At 41.9% G+C, this 24,381-nt stretch overlaps 2 protein-coding genes across 5 annotated transcripts; both read left to right on the plus strand.

Annotated features, from left to right (window-relative positions):
• Window positions 1-4,973: 4,973 nt before the first annotated feature.
• LOC119360379 (protein MICRORCHIDIA 2-like) lies at window positions 4,974-19,119 on the plus strand. Of its 4 annotated transcripts, none has more exons than XM_037626045.1 (22): window positions 5,805-5,867; window positions 6,054-6,224; window positions 6,299-6,388; window positions 6,830-6,864; window positions 6,984-7,062; window positions 7,180-7,269; window positions 8,414-8,489; window positions 8,599-8,677; window positions 8,756-8,884; window positions 10,173-10,271; window positions 11,226-11,330; window positions 11,414-11,563; window positions 12,898-12,990; window positions 13,769-13,820; window positions 13,893-14,004; window positions 14,885-15,093; window positions 15,815-15,870; window positions 16,280-16,365; window positions 17,655-17,697; window positions 17,779-17,905; window positions 18,596-18,676; window positions 18,791-19,119. In XM_037626045.1, the coding sequence occupies exons 2-20, from the start codon at window positions 6,113-6,115 to the stop codon at window positions 17,878-17,880; spliced, it is 1,797 nt and encodes a 598-aa protein (XP_037481942.1). In that variant the 5' UTR covers window positions 5,805-5,867; window positions 6,054-6,112; the 3' UTR covers window positions 17,881-17,905; window positions 18,596-18,676; window positions 18,791-19,119. The 4 variants fall into 4 exon arrangements, with proteins under 4 accessions (XP_037481953.1, XP_037481942.1, XP_037481939.1 ...); XM_037626042.1 differs by having other exon boundaries at window positions 18,596-18,672; XM_037626050.1 differs by having other exon boundaries at window positions 17,779-17,882; window positions 18,596-18,672.
• On the plus strand, window positions 18,606-23,771 carry LOC119350325 (protoheme IX farnesyltransferase, mitochondrial-like). The gene is made up of 9 exons (XM_037618214.1): window positions 18,606-18,672; window positions 18,791-18,957; window positions 19,892-20,136; window positions 20,937-21,066; window positions 21,294-21,431; window positions 21,556-21,689; window positions 22,933-23,058; window positions 23,163-23,266; window positions 23,482-23,771. Exons 1-9 carry the CDS (start codon window positions 18,606-18,608, stop codon window positions 23,664-23,666), a joined length of 1,296 nt encoding a protein of 431 aa, XP_037474111.1. The 3' UTR covers window positions 23,667-23,771.
• Window positions 23,772-24,381: the final 610 nt, after the last annotated feature.

Consider the following 24,381-nt stretch of genomic DNA (forward strand, 5'->3'; position numbering starts at 1 on the left):
CGGACCCCCTCTTAATAGTACGGCTTTCCTACGACTCAAATCCACCAAAAAGAAACATAGAAAAGACGCCGTCTTCAACAGTCTTCGAGGGGCACCCAACCATCTTGTGCCTAGCGATGAAACGTCTGGGATACTCAAGGCACACGATTAGTCCGCAAATGCATTGTCATCAATCACCAAAACACCTTAGGGATAAATATGCCCTTACAACAAGCATGCCAAGTAGGGCACTTGATGTTGCTGATTTCAGCTACTTAGTTTTTCTGCTAAGTCTTTTCCTGTTACATTGGGTTGCCATGTTGACTTGTTGCCTCTAGTGAATCCATGCATATTTTGATGAAGTTCATTAAGGATGTTTTGAAGATATGGTTATGCTCTATCTATTCGTGCCTTTGTTTGTAACTATGGGGTACTGTAGTTTGTCATTACCTTGCTCTTATTTTGCTAAATATTATTGTTATTAGTCTGTTAACACGAAGTGCATTTTTGCCATGTGTTTTGCTAGTGATCCATGCACCCTATGACTATGCTCTTGCCAGTTTTAGCTTCATAAATGTGTCTTCTCACTGTTGGTTGCCTTGTGATGCCATGAAATGCTTTGTGGTGAGTGGCACAAGCTTGCAAAGTTGCTATCATGAATGTGTTTCTGCCATGCATGATTTTCCTCTAAGTCTGAAACCTGTTCATATCACTTGCCATATTTGCATTGATGCTACCATCTTTTCTGTGCATCTTTGGCTTAAGTTTAGTAAGGGAGTTTTGTTCATTGACTTTAGTAATAGCATGAAATGCTCAAGTTTTCCATGATAGGTTCCTGTAGCATGTAGTTTACTAGCTCTAAACATTGCTACCTGATGTTGTTTATGCCATGTTCAGTATTTTCACTAAGTCTGTGAAACTGTTGTCATTTGCATTTTTGCCATGTTGTTTTAGACTTGTTCTAGTAAGTTCTAGCAGTATCTCAGTGTTCATGATTTGTAGAGTTTCACCTGTACTTCACTGGCATGTGTTTTGTTTTTATGTTGGAGTGTTGTAGCATATTTTCGTGATGCATTTTAAGTGCTATGTTGTTGTTAAGCGCAGTTTTGCATCGTTCTTGTTTTGCTCGTCATTTGCAAACCATGCATCCGTTTCCGGTGATCTTTATATCGATTTCAACCGAAATGTCCCAACTTATCTAGTGGCATGCTTGGTTGGCCAAGCTGATGCCATGATCATCTTTTCCCTTCCGGAGTACCCATGTGCATTGCACATCATTGATACATCTCCGTCGTATCTACTTTTCCAAACACTTTTGCCCTTGTTTTGGACTCTAACTTGTATGATTTGAATGGAACTAACCCGGACTGACGCTGTTTTCAGCAGAATTGTCATGATGTTGTTTTATGTGCAGAAAACAAATATTCTCGGAATGACCCGAAACTCCACGGAACATCTTAGAAAAAATAATAAAAAATCCTCGCCAAAGATGAAGACCAGGGGGCCCACACCCTGTTCACGAGGGTGGGGGGCACGCCCCCTACCTCGTGGGCCCCCTGGATGCCCTCCGACGCCAACTCCAACTCTATATATTTGCTTTCGGAGAGAAAAAAATCGGGAAGAAGAAATCATCGCGTTTTACGATACGGAGCCGCCGCCAAGCCCTAAAACCTCTCGGGAGGGCTGATCTGGAGTCCGTTCAGGGCTCCGGAGAGGGGGATTCGTCGCCGTCGTCATCATCAACCATCCTCCATCACCAATTTCATGATGCTCACCGCCGTGCGTGAGTAATTCCATCATAGACTTGCTGGACGGTGATGAGTTGGATGAGATTTATCATGTAATCGAGTTAGTTTTGTTAGGGTTTGATCCCTAGTATCCACTATGTTCTGAGATTGATGTTGCTATGACTTTGTTATGCTTAATGCTTGTCACTAGGGCCCGAGTGCCATGATTTCAGATCTGAACCTATTATGTTTTCATGAATATATGTGAGTTCTTGATCCTATCTTGCAAGTCTATAGTCACCTACTATGTGTTATGATCCGGCAACCCCGAAGTGACAATAATCGGGACCACTCCCGGTGATGACCATAGTTTGAGGAGTTCATGTATTCACTATGTGCTAATGCTTTGTTCCGGTTCTCTATTAAAAGGATGCCTTAATATCCCTTAGTTTCCAATAGGACCCCGCTGCCACGGGAGGGTAGGACAAAAGATGTCATGCAAGTTCTTTTCCATAAGCACGTATGACTATATACGGAATACATGCCTACATTACATTGATGAATTGGAGCTAGTTCTGTGTCACCCTATGTTATGACTATTACATGATGAACCGCATCCCGACATAATTATCCATCACTGATCCGTTGCCTACGAGTTTCCATATACTGGTTTACGCTTATTTACTTTCCCGCTGCTACTGTTACAATTACTACAAAATACCAAAAACATTACTTTTGCTATCTTTACTTTTGTTGCCGCTACCACCACTATCATATTACTTTGCTACTAAACACTTTGATGCAGATACTAAGTTTCCAGGTGTGGTTGAATTGACAACTCAGCTGCTAATACTTGAGAATATTCTTTGGCTCCCCTTGTGTCGAATCAATAAATTTGGGTTGAATACTCTACCCTCGAAAGCTGTTGCGATCCCCTATACTTGTGGGTTATCAATCATATATTGCATCCCATGACATGTCTTGCATCATGTTGCTTATGCATTGCACCGTGATTGATTGTTGTTCCCTTGCTTGTGTTCTTGCTTTGGGTAGAGCCGGGAGACGAGTTCGTGAACGAGGATTCTGTCGAGTACGTTTATGAGGAGCAAGCTTCCGACAACCTAAGAACTTTGCAGGCAAGATGATCACTACCCCCGATATCACTTCTATCTTTTCTTGTTAGTTGTTCGCTCTATCGCTATGTCGCGCTACCTACCACTTGTTTATCAAGCCTCCCATATTTCCATGTCAAGCCTCTAACCCACCTTCCTTGCAAACCGTTGTTTGGCTATGTTACCGCTTTTGCTCAGCCCCTCTTATAGCGTTGCTAGTTGCAGGTGCAGTGCAGGTTGTTCCATGTTGGAACATGGATATGTTGGGATATCACTATATCTCTTATTTAATTAATGCATCTATATACTTGGCAAAGGGTGGAAGGCTTGACCTTTTGCTCGGTGTTTTGTTCCACTCTTGACGCCCTAGTTTCAGTCATACCGGTATTATGTTCCTTGATTTTACGTTCCTTACGCGGTTGGGGTTATGGGACCCCCTTGACAATTCGCTTTGAATAAAACTCCTCCAGCAAGGCCCAACCTTGGTTTTACCATTTGCCTAATAACAACTAAAATTTGCCTAGGGAGTAATTAACCCGAGGATTCTTAATCAACAACCCGGGCCAGTGTCCCTCTGAGTGCTGGTCCAACCTGGGCGATGTCCGGCGCCCCCTGGGCAACCAGGGTCTCAGCCAACCCGACGTCTGGCCCATCCGGTGTGCCCTGAGAACGAGATACGTGCGACTCCTATCGGGATTTGTCAGCACATCGGGCGATCTTGCTGGTCTTGTTTTACCATTGTCGAAATGTCTTGTAACCGGGATTCCGAGTCTGATCGGGTTGTTCCGGGAGAAGGAATATCCTTCGTTGATCGTGAGAGCTTGTGATGGGCTAAGTTGGGACACCCCTGCAGGGTTTAAACTTTTGAGAGCCGTGCCCGTGGTTATGTGGCAGATGGGAATTTGTTAATATCCAGTTGTAGAGAACTTGACATTTGACTTAATTAAAATGTGCCAACTGTGTGTGTAACCGCGATGGTCTCTTTTCGACTGAGTTCGGGAAGTGAACACGATTGAGTTATGTATGAACGTAAGTAGTCCAAGATCACTTCTTGATCACTTCTAGCTCTGCGTCCGTTGCGTAGTTTCTCATCTTACTCTTGTACTCGTATGTTAGCCACCATGTTTGCTTAGTGCTTGCTGCAACTCCACCTTACAACCACATCCCACCTTTAAGCTTAAATAGTCTTGATCTCGCGGGTTTTGAGATTGCTGAGTCCTTGCGACTCACAGATACTACAAAAACAGTTGCAGGTGCCAATGATACCAATGCAGGTGATGCCATCGAGCTCAAGTGGGAGTTCGACGAAGACTCTGGCCGTTACTATGTTTCCTTTCCGGGTGATCAGTAGTGGTGCCCAGTAGGGACAATCGGGACTTAGCATTTGGGGTTGTCTTCTTTTCATTTGGATCCGTCCGTAGTCGGACCTTGTGTGTACTCTGATTGATGTATGAACAATTTGATCATTGTGTGACGTGGCGATTATAAGCCAACTATTTACTTCCTTGTTCATTTACATGGGATTGTGTGAAGATGACCCTTCTTGTGATCATACCAAAATGCAGTTATGCCTCTAAGTCGTGCCTCGACACGTGGGAGATATAGCCGCATCTTGGGCGTTACACTTTTCATCTGATCCTCACTAGCATTTTACGTGTGTATATGGAGAACCTCGCGGAGTTTGCTGGAGAAGGGCGTTAGAGATAGGAGAGGGTTGCCTGTGCCGGGGAGGAAGAATCGCAGAAGAGAGGAGAGATTGAGAGGATAAGGTGTGACCGCATGGGAGGGGATAAGGATGAGGGCAGAAGCGGTGACGCACGCATGGGGCCATACGACACGTGTGACGTGAATGACGCATTGGCTGACACGAGAGAGATTAGTCGGTCGAAACGAAGGCTTTTCCATTATCTAGTGTACATAGAGCTAAAGCTATATATATAGACAACTTTAGACACAAAGTAACTAATCACTTTTTTATACATGCCCCTGATCCATAGTGCCGAAATTAACCATCATAGTACTAAGCTAACCCCTTTACTACTCGTGGGGTCAAAAGGAAAAAAACCACCTTTCCCCTCGCATGCCGGCAGCACAGCCGACGTTGACGATGGTGGTCGCTCCCTCGATTGCCGAAACTTCTGGAAGGCCGGCGCCAGTGAGGGCCCCTCCGCCCCCATCCGCGAGTTCCACGGTTCGTCTTCTCGATCCCCATCCTCTTTGGTTTGAGAAAGAATGTGAGGATGCACTTGAGGACGACATGGCAGTTTTGGAAGCAACTAGCCCTGGCACTACTGGTAACCTGACGGGGCTGAGTGTGGCGCCATGTCAGCATCAATGATAGGCCTAAGCTAGAACCGCTGAGGAATCAGGGGTGCCTCGACAGTTCATGATCTCATCGCCCTCGCCCAAAGTCATTGTTCGCAGTTTGTGTATTTGTGTGAAACAAGGCAAGAGTCTAAAAAGGTCCGTCGTTTGTGTTCTCGCGTAGGCCTTCGAGGCTTTTGTGGAGTCGATAGCAACGGTAAAAGTGGTGGTTTTGCTTTGTTTTGGAATGATCAGTTGTCAATTGAGATCAAAGATATGAATGAAATAATTATTGATACGTACATCCGTGCCATTTCGTCTGATCGTCACTAACATCTTACATGTATGTATGAAGAACGTCACAGATCTTTCTGGAGGAGGGTGTTAGATATAGGAGAGGGTCGACCACGCCGAAAGAGGATGGAGAGATTGGGAGGATAAGGTGCGACCTCATGGGAGGGGATAAGGATGAGTGCGGAAGCGATGACGCACGCATGGGTTCACATGGCACGCCTGACGCGAGAGAGATGGGTCCACATGGCACGCCTGACGAGAACGGCACGCCTGACGCGAGAGAGATGAGTCGGCCGAAAAGGAAGAAAGCTTTTTCATTATCTAGTATACATTCTACATAGAGCTAAAGCTATATATATATATATATGGACAACTTTAGACACAAAGGACTAATCACTATTTTGCACATGCCCCTATCCATAGCTTCGAAATTAACCAGCAGAGTACTAAGGTGGTGTTTGTTTCTCTAGTCCTAGGACTTTTTCTAGTCCCTGGGACTTTTTGAAAAAGACTCTCAAGGATGTGCTTCTAAGGACTTTTAGCAAAAAGTCCCAAAAAAGTCCCACCCTGTTTAATTTGCTAGGGACTTTTTCTAGTCCCTACACCAAAAAGTCCCCGGAAACAAACACCCACTAACCTAACCCCTTCACTATTCGCGAGGTCACAAGAAAAGAAAAAAACCACCTCACCCCTCGGATGCCGGCGGTGATGGCCGGCGTTGACGGCGGCGGTCGATCCCTGGATTGCCGCAGCTTCTGGAAGGCCGGCGCCAGCGAGGGCCCCTCCGTCCCCATCCGCGAGTTCCACGGTTCGTCTCCTCGATCCCCATCCTCCCCTGGTCTCCGCGAAATCCCGACGCCAGTTTCCTCTACCTGGTCTCAGATGCGCTGGAGACAGGGGACTTCGACCGCGCCCGCGTGCACCCCAAGTTCCTCCACACCAACGCCACCTCCCACAAGTGGGCGTTCGGAGGTTCGCCCCCTTCCCCTTCACCCTTGCCCCCATCCATTCTCTGATTTGGTCTGCTGTGGAGGTGAAATTGCTTAATGCACTTCAGTTTGTTCTAACCAAGGATACCGGGTGACTAGAAGATGAACTGCTTGCTGCTTTTGTTACCATATATCTGGCCTGAGGGGAGATGAGATGAATTGCCTGCTGGTTTATCTGAGGTTCTTGGTTGCACTGATAATACTGAAGAACACATGCTATCCGTTCTCACTTCTTTGGTGTTTCCTTTTGGGGAAGAGTATAGTTTGACCACTGAGTAGAACTCAAATGCTTGCTGTTAAAATGTTTGCTGGATTAGATCGTAGAAAAACTAGACGGTGTGGTACTTCTCTTTATGTTTGGTGTTCAAGATACTTCTGCCACCATGTAAAGTATTTGTCTAACAATTTCTCTCTTGTTGTGCAGCTATATCTGAACTTCTTGACAATGCGGTAGATGAGGTTTGTAATATGAGCTAGATTTATTTAGCTTCAACATTGTTTATGCCCTAAAATAGTCTGATCTTGCTGATACAATGTTGCGAATAGATCTGATCAGATATATGGTTTTCTTGTCCCAGATCTGCAATGGTGCCACATTCATAAAAGTGGATAAAAGCACCAACACGAAAGACAACAGTCCAATGCTAGTTTTTCAAGGTATCCAGATTCAGTACAACACAAGAAAATGAACACAACGTGGAATTGGTTGGGGGTCGAGGGTCGATCCTTAACGTTTCCTATGTAAATTCCTGCTCATCGGTGCTATTCTAACAGACGATGGAGGAGGAATGGATCCTGAAGGGGTGCGCCAGTGCATGAGCCTAGGATTCTCAACCAAAAAGTCAAAGACAACCATTGGCCAGTGTATGTATCATTTCCTTTTGTATTGAAAGATTTAAATAGTTTTTACTAATTTCTCCTGGCTTTCAAATAGATGCATACTTCCGAAGCCTCCACATTTTGATTTTGAAAATTCCACATTTTACTCTGTGGAGAGAGGATGTTACTTCCTCCAGCTTCCAGAAAGGCCAAGTTTTGGACACAGATGCTGTCAAAACTTTAAATTTTTTGACTACCAACTTAGTTAATTTACACTGTATACTTGGAAAGCATATGCATTAATTTGTCTCAAGAAGTACTTTCATCATACATAATTTTTCTGGGTTGTTTCTATGCATAGATATTGCAATACTGAATAGAAACTAGTCTTCAAAGTTCCATTTTAAGGCCATGTCAATATGCAAAACATCATGCTAACTGGAGGCAGTAATGAGGAAATGGAAAGTTTAAATACATGGGATGATAATGATCTGTTATACTTTTGCATACAATTGGTGTAACTCAATGGGTAAACTGAATGGGAGGTAGAAGTGATAAAATGATCTTTTAATACTTTTGGCATGCTATCTTACTTTAATTATTTCATTCCACATAAGCCTGTGTTGCTTATGATTTTGTGTTATACTGTTGTACATAATGGCGTCCTGTCTGATGGTACCATGTGCGATGCTTGAATCAATTACTCACTAAACCATTTTAAATGCACCTTTTGGTGTTAGCTTATATTGATGGACTGTGGTTGTGGTGTAAGGAACGCAAAAACATTGTTTATTCAAATTTAAGTGGCACTCAAAACATCTTGATGTCTATTTATCCCTATCGAAAGATGGATTAATTCTTCAATGCCTCTTGGTAACTAGTAGATTTTGGAAACCTTAGAATATTAAAATACTAAGCCGAGCTACAGTTCTTAGGCTCTATTCTTTACAATAATAAGTGGCCTTACCTTGTATCACCAATTTGTAGTCGGTATTACACAACTTAAGCCCTTCATTTCAGGTTTGAAATGTCCATGCAATTTCAAATCTGAAATATTTTCTGAGAAGTTCTAGTTCATATATTATAACAAAAAAAGTCATGCAATATACAACTGATTTATGTTTTTTGAAAAAAGTAACACTTGCTGTGCCTATTGTTGGCTAAACTCCAACCTTTTGCTACTCTGCAGATGGAAATGGCTTTAAGACAAGCACAATGAGACTCGGTGCTGACGCAATTGTTTTTACTCGTGCAATACGTGAAAGGTAAGTATTATCATTCCAGTTATTATTGATCTTTTTGGACGAGCTCGTGATTTTTTGTTCAGTCTTTTGTATTTGTTAATGATTGTCACACAATTGTTTTGTCCTGCAGTAAAGTTACCTTGAGTATTGGTTTGCTCTCTTACACTTTCCTGAGGAGAACAATGAAGGATGACATTGTTGTCCCCATGGTATGTCAAGTTGGTCCAGCAGTATTTCTTTGATGCAGCCTTGCCTGTCTATAGCTGACATCTCCCTTCACTGTTCAGCTTGATTTTGAGGTCCAAGATGGCCAAATAGCACCTTTGGTTTATGGTTCACAGGGTGATTGGGATAGTAGCCTAAAGATAATACTTGACTGGTCCCCTTTTTCTTCGAAGGAAGAACTGCTACAGCAGGTGACGTTCATGCCAAACATTATTTAGTCATTCTCCAGTCATAATTTGAAACTAAGTAGTGAATGTTTGCAATGAGTGTATTACACTAGGGTAGTAGCTCTTCTTTTTTAGAAGGATGGAAGAGCCAAAAAATAGTTGATGTTTCGTGGATGAGTGAGCCAACCATTAGCCGTGAAAGGCTCGGGATAAGTCTAACTTGGTTCCTCTACTTCCGCTAACATGTAAAATTGGTCCAATACTCCAATACTTTTCAATTAGCCATGCCAGTGCACATAAAGATTTAGCCTACATATTTTAGGCCTCTATTTTCAGTATCTTTGCCTCTGTATGTTAATGAAGCATGCTTCAGACCTTGGTACGTTATTGCTGTTTAAAGAGAGCACTAAAATTATGTTGGAAAAATAGCATTCTAAATTAATTTAGATATCAAGCAGTTAAGTACATATTGTATTTTGGAAGCTCCAAAGAAAAAAGAAAAAAGAAAAAAGAATCCAGGATCCATTTGAGTCGACTAAGGTTTGTGTTGTATGTTGCTGTATCTTAGCTATGGTTCGTTACCTCTCTGTCTCATCTAGAGCATTATATTTCTAGCTTGGCATACCGGAGCTAAACCCAACACTTCTGTGCCAATCAATGGACCAGCACATTTGGAGTTGTTCCTGTAGCAACATATGCTGTTTATTATTGATTGAATACTTAGAATGAAGCTTATTGGACAGATTTTACCCCTCGCATTATACGTATGCCAGGTATGACTCTCCATTGCCAGGTGTTCAACTTCAATGGAGATATTTTCCTTCTTTCTTCCGGAATGGAGGAACATGATATCTCTATCAGGTCTTGGTTAGATCAGTTTGTGGAGCCTTCTGCTCCTAGTACCTAGGCTGCTTTCTTTTGGTGCCATTTAGCATCCCCCCTCCTTTTGTAAATTTCCCTTTCTGCTGTATATATTTTCCTCTCAATTAATAAAATTCACTGTCGGGGTCTTTCCTGAAGTTTTCAGTTAAATATAATATAGTTTGGTGTTATTTTTCTTATAAGTTCTTTCTTGTCTTATTGTTTTCCAAAGCGGTGTATCTAGAATTATTTTTCTATAGCATGTATCCAGTTGTGAGTGCTTCACTTAGTCATGGTTCTTTTTATCTTTTATGTCAAGTTGATTTATTGTTACAGTTTTCTTAAGCTATCACATAACCATCTGTAAAATGATTAGCTTCTTCCTGAGAAGTGACCGATTTTCTGCATAGTGTATACATATGTATTAATAATTTTTCTTATGTGGATTCAGTTCGAGGATATGGATAGTCATGGAACCAAGGTGGTGATATACAATTTATGGATGAATGACGATGGCCTTTTAGAACTTGACTTCGATGATGATGATGAGGTTAGTTCCTCATGAAATTCTCTTTGGATGCATTTTTTCCTCGAAAATTCAGGAGCGTTGCGTTCCGTTTTCATCAAGAGGGAATAGAGAAAAGGAGTCGCCCCCACCCACCCACCCAGTCATTTGCGACCCCCACCCAACCACCCACCCATTTGCGACTGTAGGATTACCGAAACATTTGGACTGGTGTCATAAGCATCACAGACCAGAGTTCCAACACCTCCAGACCCCAGCCTATCGTACCCTGATATGGAAATCCAAGTGCACCCTGAAGATTAAGAGCTTTGTTTGCCTCCTTAAGGACAGGCTCAATACCAAAGACATGCTAGAATGACACTGCACTCCTTCTGGGGGGTTTTAACTGTGTGCTCTGCAATCCTGATGCTCATGAGGACAGGGAGCACCTCTTGGGGTCATGTAATTTCAGTCTTGGCTACTGGGCCAAGATTGGCATTCATTTCCACCCTCCTATGGAGCTTATGGAAAGCCTTGTAGACCAGGTCAAGAATACAATCAGGAAGCCTTTCGCTTTTGAAGTCTTCTCAGTCTCTGCCTGGGGTATTTACTACTTAGAAGCAAAAGAACACCAGGATCTTTGAAAATATTTTCCCTTGCAGGGCATCTTGGTTTTTCAATTTAAGAATGGACCTCTTCCTTTCTTATGGAATGAAGGATGACCATGCTTCTTCTCTTAGGATATGGCTGGACCAGCTAGATGATCCTTAGGCTCCCTCTCTTGTTCTGTCCCCTCTTGTACATTCTCTCCCCACGTGCACATATTTTTCTCTAATTAAAATATATTTACTGTCAGCCCCCACCGCCCTACAGTTTGAGTTCAAAAGGGAAAAAACTGAACGTGAATAAATAGTTTTATTTTTTATTTGCAAAACATGGTTATTTTCCCCACATTGGCAATTTGTTTTACGATGCTTTTTCTTGTTGCCTAACTTTCAGGACATATTGCTTCGGGATCAAGGTCAAAACAGTGGGGCGTCAACGAAGATTCAAAAAGAAATTATTCAGCAACATATATCTCACAGACTGAGATTCTCATTACGTGTAAGTTTTATTTCTTTATATTGTTCACTTTTCTCATAAGCCTTACCATATTGTACTAGAAATTCTTGGTTCTCAATATGCAGGCATATAGCTCCATCCTTTACCTCAAGAAGTTTGAGAACTTCCAAATTATACTAAGAGGAAAGCCTGTTGAACAGATAAACATTGCCAATGAGCTGAAGTTTAAGAAAGTAGTTACTTACAAACCTCAAGTTGCCCATGATTCTCAAGTGGTAAGTGCATTTGTGCATCTGCTATTCCTTTTCAGGATATTCTTGTCGTGAACTATCGAGGTACCATCTAGCAGAAGATGAGTTTTTTGCTAGTCTTGATGGCAACCAATTAGATAACTACCCCGCGGAAGATGGCCAGAAGGCATTGCTTGAAGAGCATTAGTGTATAGAAACGGTGGTAGATAGATTGGGATGAGAGAACTAGATGGGTTGAGAAGTAGCAAGTACTGATGAAAGCAACTTATGTGTTGCTTGTTCCAAAAAATCAGAATACATATCTTATATTGTAGTACTAAACTTGACCCCAATATATGGGGCAAAAATGACAAATCTGTCCTCTCTCCGAAAGTTGAGGCAAAACGATGTGTAAAAAACTAAAATTACAACCAAAACCATACTGGCTGTTTTTGATTGTTTGCTGACTGTCGGAGCTTGAAAGTTGAACTGAACTGGCAGTATGGGAAAGGAAAACTGCAAATGCCCTCGCCATACTAGGCTTTGAAGACCACAATAGCCACTCGCTGCTAGAAACAAGATTTAGTAATGCTGAACATCGGTTGGGGCATTACCCCCTGCAACGCAGGCTTACAATCCTTCACCACTAGTCCAGAGGATTGGAGAAACTGAGCCATGCTGCAAAACACATCAAGATAAGAGATCGAGATCACCGCACCAAGAGACAGCCAACTGCTTCCATTGATTGACACACCAACTGCAGAGATCCGAAGAGAGCCAACAGATCTTGCAACACCTACCCTCACAGGCCCTTCGCCGGCGCCTGATCGGACTTCGTCAATGTAGGGAGAGGCCCGAGAGACCTTTTCGAACGCGTCATCACCGTCAGCACCTTGTCAATGCCGCTAGGGAAACAAGGACATATACTCCCTCCGTTCCTGAATATAGTCTTTTTAGAGATTCTAATGTGAACTATATACGGAGCAAAATGAGTGAATCTACGCTCTAAAATATGTCTATATACATCCGTATGTAATCCTTATTGAAATCTCTAAAAAGACCTATATTTAGGAACGGAGGGAGTAAGAACCAAGAGAAATGAAAGGAACGGGTACCCACTCCTCTGGCCACCGACGAGTTCGCCGGACGGGAGGGAGGAGGGGGACCAAGACGGTGGCATGGAGGAGAGCTTGGGTAATGGTTAGGGTTGGGAGCAATTTGGGGGAGGGGTCTCATTTCATTAGTTAATAGAGAGTTATCTCTGTCTCAATGCCTTGGTTGGCTGTTCTCAAACATGTTTTAATATCTTATTGCGAAATGGTTCCTTTAATTTTTGTGTGCAAAAAGTATTTTTAATTGCATTTCAATTGGAACCACAGGTGTCAGTGAAGGTAGATATTGGCTTTGCAAAAGAGGCTCCTGTTTTGGGCATTTTTGGGATTAATGTCTACCATAAAAATCGACTAATCATGGTAAGCACTTTTCAGTTCTGACTTATTCGTTCATTTTCCTTTGTTATTGGTATTGTTTTATTATGTGTCATGTTCGTTAGATCACATCTCAGCATTTACAAAGTATGTTGCAGTGTTGCCCCATATGCAATATAGTGATATGTCAATGCAGAAATTTTTATATGTCGAGTATATATATGGATATAGACATTGAAGATGCATCATATATATAACTGTAAAAGATGAGAAGATGGAGTGCTTGTAGCTGCTATTTTTGAAATCTATATGGAAATCACCAAATGGAAGATATGTAGTTTTCTTAATTTTTCATGGCCATCAGGTCATGACAGTAATAGTCTGCGGTACATATTGTCAGGGTGACTCTGGTAACCATGGTCTAGACAACTGTAGTCGTTGTAATCCGCAACTGGTTTTGTAGCCCATCTTAAGGACTAATTGAACGCATCCTAGTGTTAGACCGTACCACCAGTCTTTCTTCAACCTTTCTCTTGAAATGTTGATGATCTCCATTATTATATTTAGACCTGTTATGTAAGGAATATCGAGCTGCCAGTAGAAGTTATCAATATTTTGAATGTTCTCCGCTAAAAAAAAAACTTTCAGAATGTTATAGTTTCATGATTTATGTTCATCTATGAATATGAGGAGAGGCTTAAATGCACGTTATCATGTTCAGAGTCGGGTTTGGCCATCTAAAAATACAGTTCTAGTGATAAAATTATTGCAATACAATTTGGGCTGGAATTGAGTTCTTGAAAAAAAAGAAAACCCTTTGCAGCCATTCTGGAAGGTCCTTCAAGAAGCATCTAGTAGAGGGAGAAGTGTTATAGGTGAGTTTCATATCTTAGAACTGTCACTTTGCTTAATTTGTTTCTGTTAGGATGACACTTGTCTTGATTTAGGTGTACTTGAGGCAAATTTTATTGAGCCGGCACATGACAAGCAAGACTTTGAGAGGACTCCACTGTTCATTAGGCTGGAAACAAAACTGAAACAAATTATCGTTGATTATTGGTAAGCGCATTCAGACACCATTTTTTGTTTTGTTTTTGCACATCAACTGCTCAATGTAAAGGAAAATAGCATTGTGCTTATGAAGTATATACTACACTATGCATACTTGCACTAGCTTCATATTGTTGAAGAATTTTTGATTGATTTATTCATATGTATCTAACACTTCTGTTTTAAACATTTAAGTTTTTGTAAACAATAACACTGTTTTATCTAAAACTTTGTTCTGTAATGCTCATCAAAGTCAGAGAAGTTTGACACCATGCTTTATAGGATGTCATTTATATACGAATGGCGGCAGTGCTATAGTAAATTGTCTTCACCGATTAATGTTGTGTCGTCAAGTTTAACAAACATTGAACATACAGGTGCAGGTCACTGTAGCTCTTTGTGGCCTCACTTTTTCCCAAGTGGTAAAAAAGAGCCAAGTTTTTCTTGAGGAAAAAAAGGGCCAAGTAAAAGCCCAGCTTCCATAACCCTTGTAAAAAGATCACTTCTCTCCGTAATAGTCGGTAATAGTACAAGGTAGTTGGGCTGGTCATTGCATAGTGATAACTCTTAATGATCCTATTGATAGAGGTTGAGGTTATGTCTTACATGTTTGTTGTTGCTTCTGAACCTGTGTATTGTTGAAGTTTTTCCTTCTATTAATAGATCACATGCAGTCCTCCTGCATGGTTTGAAAAATGATCGGTATATTACAAGGTAGTCGGGCTGAGCCTGGTAAAATCTGGCAGAGACCTGTTATCTTAGACGTTTTGCAACATTATGATGCCTATCTGGCCAATTTTAAGAACATTGTTTGACTTGGGATACCCATCATGCACCCAATTGTTCTCATTACTTTTCCCATATTGTAAGACAAATGGTTTATTTGCAGGAAAGAAAAGTGTCATCTAATAGGTTACCAGCCAATCGATCCGAAATTGAGATCCCAGTATAAGGCTGCTCTTAAAGATTCGGGCGGCCCTAGTGTGAAGATTCGGCATGAAGCTTCCACTGCTCAGAAGACTGGAGGGCACCTCTCAAATTTGCTCCCACAGACATATGATGATGAAGCAGCTTTTAGACTGACAGCTAACAGGGCAGGTAATAGTAATAGTTGTATGTAGAAATAACTATAATACTGTCAAAGCTATTTCATTTTTTGGTTGGAAAATTGTAAGGGAGACCCCAACATTATTATATTTAGACCCCAACATAAGAGAAGAGGAGGGAGGGGCAACTAGCCCCACAAACTTGATACTAAGTACTAGCCACCTAAATTTTCTTTCCTCACTCAGCTCTTTGCTACAGTCCCTCCTCTCAAGCGCTCCGGAAGCTCTCTCTCAGAGCGAGTATAATAGTTCAGGCTTCAGGGTTATGTTTGGTTTTTCATCTCTGATGTTTCAGTTCAGTGTAGATATGTTATCCTGAGATCCTGCCGGTGGAGTTATATTTTAATGTTTTCTTGTTCCTACACCATTGCAATATTTTTCACTAATAGATCGCTGGTTTAGTTAATGGTCTTAAGACTCTGATTATCAAGAAAACAGTCCTCTAGTCCAGAGGGTCATAAACTATATCTTGCTATCTGGAATTAAGTTTTCTCTTATTTATCAGAACATTATCTCAATGTTATTTGTATAGTTTATTCATAAACAAGTAAATGATGTGTGAAATATTGCGTGCTATTTATAAATAAGTTTTTCCAAACAGAGCATGGTAACTTTTCTGTTTTCTTTCCCTGTTGTATGAGAGTCCAATTAGGTTATTGATTTTTACTTCTATATATAATCCATTCATGTTTTTATTATTTTCATTTGACCAGGTTCTGCTTTGCATTCGTCTGGCCAAGGTAGTATGGACTCAGCAGGCTTGGAAGAGGTTTGCACCCTTAGGCTTTGAACTGAGGCACGTTGTTCTTGTAGGTGTTTTTTCTTTGGACATTCGTTTCATCGCCCGTCACATCTCTTGTGGAAGAGAAAGATTGGTTTCTGATTCCACAATCTTCAGTGATGTTGTTGGTCTTTTGGAATAGCCATTGTCAACATGTTCCGTAAATTCCCATTGGTCCGCCCTTCTCTTGGTTTTCACTAGTGTAGTGTCAAAGCCTAATTAAGCACAGTCATTTGGATACTTTTTCGCACTAGGCAAGTATATATACTGCTGCATGATGGAAATATACTTTTAGCTAATAAGTTGTGCTATAACACTTTGTAATCAATAATAACACCCCTCCAAGTGGATGTGAAATGTACTCATATGATCTTTTTTTATCTTGTGTGACATTCAGGATCTGGTAGATATTGGCTCTCTTGGTGTTCTTGATCCCAGTTGCAATGAGAAGTTGAGTGAAGAAAATTTGGTTCTGTTCACAAGGTAAATTTGAATGATTATGGTACACATATGGGGTTAATTGCAGCAGAATGTGTCGTATGTATACAAGCGTGAACAAGCCGAGCGGCGTAGATAGGCTCCACTTCATCTTGATGCAAACTCAAGCCGTGTTCGAGAACCTCAACTCTGTCAAAGCTTGCACTCGGCCTGCGGCCTGTTAAAACTCGGTAACAGGGCACCATACATATGAAGTGTTGAGATATTAGGATTCACGTTGACCTCATTTCACATCCCTTCATTTTTACCGTTCCCACTTCGAATCAATGAGAGAGACTGAGAAGCACATCACCAGCTTCAGCAGCTGTCGCTGAACTGATCAACCAACCTTCCATGAATATGCAATGAAGGAACTCAATCTATCATCATGCTCTTGGACAGACCAAAGAAATGAGAATCCAAGAACACCCCAGGATTTGAAGAAACTGTGCTGCACTCTATTATTGCCATGTCTATTCTGCCCAACCTAGGTCATTGGGTGTTGGCCTAGAACCCTAGACCCCACTGGCCCACAGCTGCCACTGGAGGTGTCTTTGACATTCTGTACTGCTGCCGTTGCACCTTATAGGCCTCATCGGTTGGGGAAGAAAGTGGAATCAATTTGGAGGGTGATAGAAATAATATGACCCAGAGATGGTTAGGGCGAGGGATGGCGGTCGGCCATACACAGGCACAGTATGAGAGGTGGCTTGGGTTTCATCTTTATGGTTTGGGCATGGGGAGTGTGGAATGACTGAAGGGAAGTTCAGGATTGGGTGGGATGTGTTGTGATGGGAGTGAGGTTAGATCCTCAGGCTTGGGTTGGGGCATCTGAATATGGGTTGCAGGATGATCAAAAGGGCAGTGCTGCAATATAAAAGGTGGAAACTTACAAGCCTTTGCAAGCTAATCGAGGCCGGCTTGCTAATTCAGACAACGAGCCAAGCTCAAGTAGCTTGTCGACTCTGAGCATTTTATGGCCTGCATGATAGATTCAGAATTTGATATGCTGCATGCTCTTTCTCTCTCTCTACTATTGTCCATCTTGCTGCATAGGTCATCACTATTTCAATTTGTATTCCCAGTCTAATTGTGGTATGAGATAAATCATTAGACTGCCTGAGCTCAGGTTTGTGTGACTTAATCAGCCTGTTATATGTGCTCACTTCCAACACTTACCTTGTTATTACAACGTGGCTTAACATTTAATTCAATTAGTAGGACTTGTTAGTGGTGTGTGAAATCCACATTACCAATTTTTTCTTTGCAAGCTGAACTTAAAACATCCTTTACAGGCGTGAAGATCTTCGGCAACGAGATACACAGTTGAAGCAGACGGTATGCCATAACATTTGAAGCGATTAGTTAGGGAAGGAGATCATATCGTGCCACCTGATGAGATCTAATGATTCTTTGTAGATTGGCGAGCTGGAGCATGAACTAGAGGAAACAAGAAGGAAGTGCTCTCAGCTCGCAGCTGAGCTGCAGTTGCGGAGGAGCCAGCAACAACATTACATGTGAAGGTTATTTTTACTACTTCTGACAGGTATTATAGGAGTATTTTATTGACGCACTGGAAAATTCAAAATATACCTGTGTAGTTATTTAACCACACAGTTATCTGCATACTAAATGGCAACGTTACATGTGAAATCTTAAACTGCTATTACTTGAATAGCCTCCCTTGATCTCATCTTGGTTAAGTGAAGCCCTTAATTCTAGTTGTCAACCCTCATGGCTGGTATCCTGATAAACTGGAATGTACATCTAAAAATGACCAGTAATGCCTGAGGACAGGTTAACTGCTTCATGATTATTTGTGATATATTTGGACAGATCTGAACTCTTTCATTCATTGTTTGAATTTTTCTGTTGCAGACAGATGTTGTATACAACTATGCTAAAGTATTTATCCTATTAGGACTCCTTGTCTTGGGTGTCAAAATATGTTAAGAGTTTGTATGTTAAGGATCTGGGTCCAGCTGTCATCCATACTTCCATGTTGTGGCCGGCCACTGTTTCACTCGATGGCTTGACCTAGCATCACCTTCTCCACCAAAAAGAGAAAAACAGATACATTGTATTCGTTATCCGTCTTCGTTCCCACCCCTTGTTGCCCGGTGACTTTCAATGGTGCTAACGACTTTGACTTCGTTGCCCACATGCATGGTCTTCTACCATCTATTTGGATAGTTATTTTTCATAGAGAGACCCTGACATCGGTTTCCATTAACAGGGCCTAAACTATGGGAACCAAACTCCTGGAAATATGTGGTTTCATCAAAGCACAAATACTGAACAGCGATACGGATGGTATGTACGTTTCCGGAACCAATTTTTGCATCTTGAATTCTGTTGGTTTGTTAGGGTAAAAGATTGAAATTTTCGTATGTTCCATCTTTCTTGAGCTGAATGTGTGGATTCTTTGCAGGGTTGCTCATACGCATACAAATGATCAGGGCGATCGGTATAGTTGCCCTCTTCAAGGGAAATCTTCAGTGTGAAGTTCCTCTGTTTTCTTTTCTTTTCTGTTCTGGTGTGGTACTGGCCGCCACTGTTAGCTATGGTGTGGTGTGGTGGCAGCATGCACAGTTCACTGTAATATATACTGGGTGTTACTATTTCACATCTTTTTACATATCCTGTAGAGTAGAACACTATTGTGTGATAACTACTAGTGGAACAGTGTGTGTGTGTGTGTGGTTAATTCAGACTGCTGGTTGTGTTTGTTTTGTCCATTCTCAAGATTAATTTTCTCAATTTGGTTGTCGAAAATGTAAGTAGAACGAGATGAGATGCGGTATGGGCTGAAATCTAAATTCAAAGCTATATCATGTGTAAGTGACAAGTGGAGTGACAAGTAGCACAACACCAGAGGAGGTTGGATGTGGCCTTTGCAAAGAGTAACCCTTAACTAGTGATTTTGAACAATCATGAGCATGTGTACCACCTGCTGGCTGGTGCACCGTAAACGGAAGACATCCCGGTGAACGACTCCAGGCAAGGACTCAGTGGATACCTCCTCCAGCTGCCGGCCGGTGGATGAAAGTCAAGTCAAGAAATACTATGTCTTCTTGATCCATTCCTGTCTGTTATAGGGTTGACGCGAATAGATGAGTGATAGTATAATTTCCTTATGTACTTTTTCGTCATGTGTTCTTGATCTGTCTAATTAGGCAACCAGGGGGCACATCCCATCTGTATTCCAGTGATGTGTTCTTGAGCTATATTTTACTCCCTCTGTTCCTAAATATAAGTCTTTTTAGAGACTCCACACGAGTCTCTAAAAAGACTTATATTTAGGAATGGAGGAAGTAATAATTAGATAAGTAGTAAGGCCTACGCAGCACACATGATCTGTATACTTGCATACCTAATCAAACCAAAGATGGCAATTAGTGCCCTAGGGTTGTATAATTAGTGGTCTAATAAAGTACTGGCTCTGGGTTTGTGTAGCCAGTGCCCTGGGGTTGTATAATTAGTGCCCTGGCGCGCTCTAAATTTGTTTCATTCATTCCGAAAAAGAAAAAAGGAGAAGCTCTTTGGCCCAAAGCGTCCACCTGATCTTTCCGGCCTCCTCATCGTTCGCCGTGTCACCCCCGCCGCCATGTGGATAGGCGGCGCCACTGCTGCCTCTGCCTCCAATGTGCTGCGGCACTACGGGCGGTGCTACTGGGAGCTCTCCAAAGCCCGCCTCAGGTGCACTGCCGCCTCCACCTCCGACATGCTGCGGCACTATGGGCGATGCTACTGGGAGCTCTCCAAAGCCCGCCTCAGGTGCGCAATTTGCTCCCGTTTCCCTTCACATTTGAAGTTTTTCATAATGAAGTAGATATACGCTCTTCAGTTCTTGTGGCTAGATTCAGAAGAAATGAATATCCCTTAACAGCTGAGCACGAACTCATTAATACCCCTTAACGGTGTAGGGTCTAGTATGGTGGATTGCGAACCTTGGGCTTCGTAGTACTGGCTCTGTGAGATTAACCTCTGATGCTGTTCGGTGAACATACGATGCTATGTGACAAACTAGCTGATGTAGCCCTTCTGTTTATGATGTAGAAATGGAATTGTAAGTGTACTGGAGACTGGGTTCGTTTGACACATGACCTCTCCTCTTCTTGTTCTTGTTTTTTGCTTCACCATCCAGTTTGTTGTGCTTTTGGACCCATGTCATGCAATGTTAGGGCTTGGCCAAAACTTTTGTGCGCAGTGGAGATCCTAGATAGCAGATAGTGGCCGCTGCCAAATCATTACTGCCTTGGTCGGTCCACCTTGACAATGTATGCATAGCGGTCGATTAGTGGTTTAGTGTGCCCTGAAAAGCTAAGATGGTAAAAATGAACTAGCTTTTAATGTTTTTATCATACGGTGTTCAGTATCATTAGTTTTTTCCATTCATCAGATTTCATAAATTGTAATGACACTCGACTTCTTGCAATATGTCCGCATATGGTGATATATATGAGTTTGCCATGGTCTGTGTCTTGCATTTTGGAACTCCTTGTAACTGACGAATTATTTGTTCTCTTGTTGCATTTATTTTATTTTATTATACGTTCCCTTTTTATGGTATCTAGTGCACTTGTTGTGGCAACATCGGGGGCTGGATATGTGCTCGGGAGTGGCAGCATCGTAGACATTGCTGGACTTTGCTACACATGCACTGGTACCATGATGGTTGCAGCATCTGCCAACACTCTCAACCAGGTATGTGCTTGTTTTTTGGGGTAGCCTTTTCCATTAATTCTTTGTGTTCACATTCTTGAATTCCTTTTGTGTTCATTGTCACGCAACCTCATACTTTAATATCAGTTTTTGACAAGTTATTCTGATTTTCCTACATATTCACATTGTATTGGGACTTATAGATATCATTATACACCTGATTATCACGCTTAGAGACAATGAACTTGGTGCATCGACGTCCTTTTCAGGTGTTCGAGATAAAGAATGATGCTAAAATGAATAGGACAATGCGACGGCCCCTACCATCAGGGCGTATTAGTCCTGTGCATGCTGCCATGTGGGCTACAAGTGTTGGAGCTGCAGGAACAGCATTATTGGCTTGCAAGGTTCGGCTCTTTGCTGTTTGCCTGTACTTGCTCTACACTTTGTTTGAATTGTGTACGGTCGCTGTAGTTGGTATAGTGCTGTTATTGGAACTGAACATTGCGAAACTTTGGCAATGTCTTGCAGGCTAATTACTTAGCTGCTGGGCTTGCAGCATCCAATCTCATTCTGTATGCATTTGTGTACACTCCACTGAAGCAAATACACCATGTTAATACATGGGTGGGAGCAGTTGTTGGGGCCATTCCGCCACTTCTAGGGTATGTTACTGCTGAAGACACACATATGGACTTTCTAGGTTGAAGGGCGTATTTTATATGTTGAATAATGGAGCGTGTGTATGCTCTTCATCCCCTGGTTTAAGTTCTTATTGTGCTCCCTGATTTAGTCATTTAATGGCCTGGCCACTGGAACAACCTGGTTTAGTACTGCCATGAAGATCACTGCATGGCACGGCGTATGGGATTGGGTAATAGAACATGGCTTAGGGAGGACGAACAAGGGAGACGACAGATTGATAAACTATTCTCTTATCGAGTGATTAAATGTGATACATGCTAGTCCTTTAAGTAGGACGGCTAACTTGATCTGCAAGTCGTATTTCAGTTTAAACCGAAGTTTTAAAAGACGGTAGGCGCTAATTGCGAGTTTTGCCACCGCCTTGCGTTTTTCTGACCAAAGCACATGCTTAAGCATAATTATGCGCACATTAAGCACTAGGCGTTTTGCTATTGCCTAGAGCCTAGGCATGCCTTTTGTTTACTATGGTTTAAACTCAAGACCAAACCATAGCTACCTTCCTAGTTCACCTGGGCTCTTCTTAGTTTAACTACACTCTTTGCAATGGACTCAACTGTATCCAACAAGGATAATTACTACTCCCTCCGTCTCACAATTTAAGAGCGTTTTGCAAGCTAAGAATTTTACATAAACACGGATATGCATGTCTATGTGTGTGTGCGCGCACACACACATAGTGACGACTCTCGCGACTACTCATGCACATCATCGATGTCTCGTTCTCCCTGCACCCTCACAAACTTAGTACTGCCTCATTTTGTTCCTAGGGAGGGAGTACTTGAATTACTCCTTTTCTTACCTTTCCTATCTCTAGCATAATCTATCCAATGCCTTCACGGATGAGCCTATATCCTGCTGCCTTGTGCACCCACGGCCATAACAGATCTGTTAGAATAAAAGCAACATATATATCGTAGAGACATCTGGACCTACCAGCTTAAACAAACAAATTGAAGTTATGAACTACTCTCAAATCCATGGCTGCTAACTTAAAGCACCAAATTGATACCGCTGCCTTGGAGGCTGTTTCAGGTGATATAAATGACATGTTAAGCAAGCAAATAAAAAAGGGGGTTGCTTATAGGCATCATGGGCATATATTCTGTACAGTATTGCACTCCTGTTTATTTATTGAATGAATATGAATGGAGCTGTGCAATATGTTTACATGGCATTTGGCCGGCCTTATTTATCTTGATACAGGTGGGCAGCAGCAGCATCTGAAGTGTCACTCAACTCTATGATTCTGCCTGCTGCTTTGTACTTTTGGCAGTTACCACATTTCATGGCCCTTGCGTACTTATGCCGTGACGACTACGTTGCTGGAGGGTAACTCAATTATTAATTCCAACTGGTTATTACTAGATCTATCTAGTGTAGAAGTTACATCAAAATTGTTACAGGCCTTTACATTGATTGACTTGTTGATTCAGGTACCGAATGCTCTCTTTTGCTGATCCTAGTGGTACAAGAACTGCATGGGTATCACTCAGGAATTGTCTCTACATGCTGCCATTGGGGTTACTTGCATACAACTGTAAGTAGTAATAATGCATATTGGTTCTCTAATTTCCATTACTTGTAATAAAATTGGTCAAACTTGGGATATGTAATCATGCATATTGGGTATAACTGTAAGTACCAATGATCATATAGGTTCTCTAATAATTTCCATTTGCTTCTACTTGTAACAAATAAACTTGGTCAAACTTGAGATGCTACTCATGGAACTAACAAATGGTTAATCTGTAGGGGGTCTAACATCTGGATGGTTCAGTTTTGAAGCATCACTTCTAACGACGGGCCTTACCATTGGAGCCTTATCATTTGTACTGGATCCTACTCACAAGAGTGCAAGAAGAATGTTCCATGGCAGCCTTTTGTATCTTCCTGCTTTAATGGCAGGACTTATATTGCATCGGCTGCCTAACCAATGAGACTAGCGAGATCGCTGGAGTTCTTTGTGTTGCTGAGCTGCGGGACGACGAAGAAAGAGCTAGACAGAAAAGGGAACATCATCGTGCTCAGTCACGCCCTGCAGTTGACTATGTTTCTGTAGCCCCATTCCCCTTCTTACCTGTACCTGTGTACATATCTGGCCAAGCTCATGAGTAATCAATGCCTTCCTAGCATTCCTTCCTTTTTTTTTCTGTTGTAAGGAAATTCTTTTTCGCTCTTCCACAAGAATTTTTCCTGCTCATGGGAGATCCACTTTGTATTGCTAAAAAAAAATCTGAGAATGATGAGCGTAATTTTTATTTGGAAAAAATATAAAGTTGAGCTGTCAGGGGGATTTCGCGGCAATGCTCATGATTTGGGAATTTCGTGAATGCAATGAGCATGTGGATAATCTAGGCATGAGTTGCGCATGTAGGAGCTTTTACCCATGTTCATGCCACCTGTTCTAGTCGTAGCATCGTACTTCTGCAGGATGTTTTCTCTTGTATGGACAATGTGGTTACAGCGTGCATCTTGCGAGCTTGTAAGTTTTGTCTAGAGGCTATCTTGGCTTCGGCTTATGTAGGAGTGACAAGTCAAGGGAATACGGCAGCCGCATGGCCATGTAGTAACAACGTCGTAGTAACGATGGACGTTACTGCTGACTTGATCGTGTGGTGATGTAACCAGACTTGAAGGCTGTTAGTAACCCCA

This window comes from Triticum dicoccoides, chromosome 1A (assembly GCF_002162155.2).
Source record: "Triticum dicoccoides isolate Atlit2015 ecotype Zavitan chromosome 1A, WEW_v2.0, whole genome shotgun sequence".
Classification (NCBI taxonomy): Eukaryota; Viridiplantae; Streptophyta; class Magnoliopsida; order Poales; family Poaceae; genus Triticum; species Triticum dicoccoides.